Below are 6,000 nucleotides of genomic sequence, written 5' to 3'. Positions count from 1 at the left end.
CATCGGGGCGATGGGTGCTGATAGAATGAGGTGTTCCCCGAGCCTCTCTTCACCTGGACGCGGGTCGGGGGCCGCCTGTTGGATGGCAGCAGTGAGCGAGAGGGGAAGGATCTGATACTAGAGAGAGTGCCAGCCGAGCTCAATGGCTCCATGTATCGCTGCACAGCCCAGAATCCTCTGGGCTCCACAGACACTCACACTCGCCTCATAGTCTTTGGTATGTACGCTCAGCTAAGCAACATGCTCCGGAGTGGCTGACACTTAAACTGAAATTACATTTAAATATTGATTCATTATTTAAAAGATGATGAATATGAAACATTTTTTTCTGACTGTACAGCAAGAATTATCTGGAACGCTTATACAATTACACAGTTAAATGTCACAGAACATTACATAATTCTACAAAATGTATTTCATGTATCTATAATAACATTGAAAAATAATAGATTTATATGACCACTTTTAAGTATGAATCATTAATGCAGCTAAATGTGTTATTAATAAAAGATTGTATCCCCATTTGGCTTAACAACACGTTCTTTCTAAGGCTTCTCTTAGTGAGGCAGCTGTTCTCTAGCAGGACAGTTAGTGACTGTTCATTAGTGGCACATCCTGCTCTGCTCTGGCATCAAAGGCCCATGATGGAATCAAATGACCTTTGTTGCTGACAGTGTTAAAAAAGCACTTTGTTCACTGGCCAAACCAATGTAACATGTTCATCAGAAACTGGAAGTTGTTCATTTGCTGGTGTTGATGTGGGAGCTGAACTGTTTACAGGCTCTGTTATATCTGTGTGTCCTGCTCCTCTGGATCTGTTTACCCCGGGCACTCTGGAGCTGGGATCTGCGTCCGAGGGCTTCTTCAGAAATCTCTGAAGGGGGTTCTAATGGAATAGGTTCTACTGTAGCTAAGTGCTTGTTAGCTTCTTCTGCACTGTTAAGACATGATGGAAATTTGACATGTTGGTCGCATGGTTGATTTAGAGCCCCAACAAAATGCCAAATATGCTGATATATTTGTATAAATTAGGCAACAGATTCCTCCACTAATTCTCTTTTCTCCAGATGATCCTTAATTAAATGACAAGAAATTGACTACAAAAGAGGCTTTCACATGATGCAGCCTGTGAGAAAACTGAACACGTTTTCCTTGATGTCATAATTTTTGCACCACTGTCCCTCAGCAGTGCTGCCAATCCCTCCTGCATACCAGATGCTAACTATTGTGCAAGCTCTGCACCTCCATCAATAATGGCTCTGTCATGTTTGCAGAGAAACATTAGAAAACCTTTAAAAAACATCACTATAGATGGATATAGCCAGCAGTCTTACTCAGTCCTCATCTGAAGACGGCTTTTGACACTTGCGCTATACAGACGGCAAGTCATGTAGGAGAAACAGGAGAAGAAGTGTGTGTGTGTGTGTGATGTTCACACACACACTTCAGCCCTGGAGAGCCCCATTAACGTAAATCAGGTCGACACCATTTTCATGCTTCATCGACTCTGAAACAAAGAATATTGTATCTATCATTTTCTAGAAATCCTCCTGCCTCCAACACTTCTGTGAACAGCTAATGTCACAAATGTACAAATTACTGGGCAGGTCTAATAAGAACCCACTTTTAAGGGAGAAAGTGCCACTTTAGGGAGGCGTTACCTTGGGAGGTGTTTTGCTAGGAAGAACACTAATGTCTGTTTAACACCCTGATGCACCCTCAGGTGTTATCGGCTACGTGCCTATTTGGCCCATCTGTCTGCACGCTCCTTGTAGACTGCTTCCACTCATGCTTAGGGGAAGTAAATGGTGATTAAGTGACCTTGGCGCTGTCACCCATGGCCTTGAGATTAGATGCTTCTCTCTCTGCCGGGGGCAAAATAAGAAGTGTCTGGGGCTCTGCTTGCTTGGCAAAGTGTTCAGTGTACATCATAAGGAATAAAAGAGTGTAATGACCGCTTGGTATAGAGACTCTCCACTGATGACGAGCAAACGCTTCCGTCTTGATTATGTCCATCTTTGGCTACCCTCAGTGATAATACCCTCTGAGATTACGGTGAAGTGAGTCATCACTGTGTAGTTGCACAGTGACACAAACTCCAGTGGGCACCCAAACTACACACACATGCAGAAACTAATAGATATGTATGCTTAGGAAAATCTGCAAGGGGAGGCAACGCAAGCATGCATGTGAAAAGTGCACACACTAATTTCTCTTTGTTCTCAGAGGAGCTGCTATGTTATTGTGGTTGCAGTGAGACCAGGAAGTCTCACATTGTGCTGTACATGTAGCTTCAACCTGCTCATATGTGAAGTCGAACATCCAAAAATAGCTCACAAAGTGGAATTTAGGGGTGTTGCTAATACTCTGCGAGCTCTCCCGCTTCTACCCTTGCAATTACTTTATTCCTTTGAGAACTTTAGAAACGCACTGTCAGAGTGTATTGTGCAGGGTAGACATTGGCGCTACTTATTAAAGGTGGAGTCAATTTCTCCAAACCTTTTTCCCCATCTGCCCAGCCACAGGTGTAGCTGCCTGGTCTCACTGCTGCTAAAAGTGTCCTGGTTGTTCTGGTGCAGAGCTCTGTGTTCCCAGTTCCATTAACAGGCGCTGCCTTTCTCACAGGGGATGTGCCATTTAACATGTGCATCAGCAACTGTGGAGCTCAGCATCATTAGAAACCCACAACCTCTGTTAGAGAAGACTGTTTTTCTCTTTCTCTCCACCCTTCTCATTCTCTTTATTAATTTCCTCCTTCATTTACTGACTCACTTGCTGTCTCAGCAATAACTCCAGTGTTTGATTGTCTCACTGCTGATCTTACTCCTTTGTTTCCAACAGAAAACCCAAGCATGATGAAAAACACACAGAATCAGAACAGTAAGTATCTAGCCAGAGAACTAGCTAGCTTTGACTGTCTGTGTTTTAATGCACCTCATGATTCTTGCTGTGTCACTTGATCATCATGTGTCCAGAGTATGTAGTATGCTACACTGCAATCTATTCAGTCAGGATGTGTGCAAAAACCTGTCACTGATGAGAGAAGCTAATTCATTTTGAGCCTGTGGTTACAACATTCAAAGTATGGACAGGTGGATGTTTCTCATTCTGTCCTGAATGCGTTGCCCCAGATAGGCTGCGTGAGAGCGATTCACTCAGGATTAATCTTTGCCGGCGTTCAGCAGCACCAAGCAGCGAGCCTCTTCCAGTGACTAACTGGGCCTGTCAGTTTGGGTTGAGTGTGAGATTATTGGTGTTTCATATGTGCAGTGGTGCCTCATTTGCGCCTTCTGAGATTATCATATGTAAAGATGAGCGATTGTCAGGAGAAGCCGTGGAGCTGTGACAACAACCGTTCTGTCTCTTCCTTTTTTCTGCCACTTTCTCGCTTTCTACTTCAGTCATTGTCTATATTTCCTTCACTCTGGCTTTTCATACTCACTTTGTCTTCTAGCGCCAACACATCTTCTCATCTTTTCTTCTTTCTTTCTCCCTTGGTTAATCCGCCCCCCACCCTCAGCTTCTTAGCTCTTATGGCCAGTGTAGATTATGCTTTAGTAAAAAAAAAAAAATCAATCCTATTTAAAGAGCCAGTTTGTAGCACTGTCACATGGGCTTCTGAAGTGTGAAGTGGTCCAAGACTTACCAAGACTGCAATCAGTGTGAATCTATAGAAACAGCAGAGTTTAGATATAAATCCGGATAATATAGCAGCATATATAGATCAATCCACATAAGCATGCGGATATTAGTGAAAAAGTTCTCTGTTATTCGGCAAGTAATGTGCACTAAATGTAAACCGTAACTACTTTACAATGAAGGAAGGATCAGTAAACCAGTGGTATTGTAATAAATCTTTTGCACTGAGCTGTTGTCGATAAACTGGAAAATGTACAGTATCTGAATGGTATAACTGTGTAGTGTGTAATCCCCAGTGTATGTATGCGATGCCCATGTTTGTTCCAGTGTGAACAGCTTCTCAAGCAGATGGCAAGCAGAGCTGTCTTTAAGCTGAACAGCCCTAGTGAGATGAGATTTATTCAGTCTTAGAGTCTGATGTGGCTTTGCTTTTTTTTTCTCACTTTTACTGTTTCCTACCTCGCAAAAAAATCTAATTATTTGTCTCTCGTCCTCTGCCACACTCAGTGTCTCTGCGGTTTGTTTTCGCCCTCTCTCGTCTACCTTTCCTGTCTGTGTTAGTCGTATCTTAGGGATGCAAATCTAAATATGCAAATGCTATGGTAAGAGCCAGAGCAGGTGTGTCACGGCAAGGACAGAATCAGGTCAGCATGGACGCATGGACCTGCCTTGCATGCAAGTCAAATTAGTATATAACACGGCCCCGAGAGGTCACCACACACACACACACACACACACACACACACACACACACACGGACAAGCCCCATCACTTAATGGCTGAATACTCAACTTCTCACCTGGTGTGAGGGGGAAGGACCATCCTTGTCAGTACGTCAGGGTCATAGTAGATACACAAAAAAAATCCCACTTCCCAGTCGGGGTTATGTTCATTCATCATTCATCCGTCTGAATTTCAATCTCCTAGACAACGTGTCACGCCACATTATTTGGCAGTGAACTAAATTTAAGGGATGAGTGAAACTGGGGACAAACATGTGACATGTTTTCTGCCACATATAAACTGGTAAAAGTGTAAAAAGTTTAGGGTTGGCATCTTACTGTGGGAAATGTGTCATCTTGGCTGATACGGTTGTGCAAAAATAAAGTGAAATTCATTACCACTAACAAAGTCTGAATGAATGGACTTTGCATTCATTCAGTCAGAAGTAACAATACCATAAGAGCCATGGGCGCTAATCTAAGACAGACATGCTACATTTGTCATTTTCAGATGTGCCATGTAAAGTTCTGATTTAAGTCCCTTTCAGAACAGAAGTCAGACTTGTAGGAGTGCAAACAGATGTGTCAGAGCTATAGTCGGAAATATCAAACTGCTTTGTAAAGGCAGCTAATATGACTTAAACTTGCCTGCTCACAACTCAACTGGTATTTTAGGTCCAGGTGTCAGAGATGGAGCAAGTCGCCACAGAAGCAGCAGACAGATAATGATATGATTGTATGAGTCCATTACAGAATAAGATGAAGAACGTATTGAGACAATCCAGTTGTTATTGTCTAATGTTGTATGATTTGCACAAAGTGGAATATGTTATATGGTATATAAAATTAGATTATATAATTCTGTGTAGATTTACATTTATGGGAGTTCTCAGGAAACCTTGACTGTTTAATTTAAACAGTACTGACAGACACAGGACCTTTTTGTTTACAATTCCACTCACAATAATACAACCAGTATTTCTCAGCATGCAGACACTATTTTACATCCAAACTTTCTGGACAGACAGGTCTGACTGCTTATAGATCACATTTTCAATCTAATGAGCCACATCCTGGTGCAGTCAGGCTCACATTGTGTTTGTGTAGCCACCGTCTTGGCACAAAATGGACAAACTGTTGGTTATGTCAGTCCTCTCTGTAAGATATTCATGAAAGAGCAACAGGCAACAGTAGCAGAAAAAAAAGCTGCTGTTTCTGCTCTATAATCTAGATTCTTTGCTGCGGACCTCAGAGCAGCGAGTGTTTTTTATCTGAGGAGTCTTTGGAATGAGGGTGTCTTTGTGCTGGACTACACTTCACCGTATGTCATCATTGTGTGTATTTCAACAGAGAATATTTTCTTTTAAATAATGCATTGTATACAAAGGGTAGTCATAGTGCTGCCAGAACATGACTGCCACCGTGTCACCACACCTTTAGTCCACGAACCCAATGTGACTTCAAGACAAGATTAGCATACAGTGCAAATATGTACATTCACACACTGAGGTTAAATAAACTTAGTGTAAGTCAGTGTTAGGTAATACATGAAGTACAGTTGAGAAAGAAATCCATCTCTCCATGTTTTTCTCCTTTTTGATTCAGTTTGTCTGACCAGCACCTATCTTTTAGGTGTGCA

At 42.2% G+C, this 6,000-nt stretch overlaps 1 protein-coding gene across 2 annotated transcripts in view; it reads left to right on the top strand.

The window, feature by feature from the left end:
* igsf21a (immunoglobin superfamily, member 21a) overlaps positions 1-6,000 on the top strand; it is a 170,968-nt gene that overhangs the window by 163,737 nt on the left and 1,231 nt on the right. For both annotated transcript variants that reach the window (XM_020601237.1, XM_020601154.1), the window contains exons 8-9: positions 25-217; positions 2,842-2,880. In XM_020601237.1, the coding sequence (XP_020456893.1) occupies positions 25-217; positions 2,842-2,880 (232 nt within the window). The remainder of the gene's footprint in view (positions 1-24; positions 218-2,841; positions 2,881-6,000) is intronic.

The sequence above is a fragment of the Monopterus albus genome, unplaced genomic scaffold (genome assembly GCF_001952655.1).
Source record: "Monopterus albus unplaced genomic scaffold, M_albus_1.0 scaffold1.1, whole genome shotgun sequence".
Taxonomy (NCBI): domain Eukaryota; kingdom Metazoa; phylum Chordata; class Actinopteri; order Synbranchiformes; family Synbranchidae; genus Monopterus; species Monopterus albus.
The sequence above is the reverse complement of the archived record's forward strand: the minus strand, read 5'-3'. Positions and strand labels throughout refer to the sequence as shown.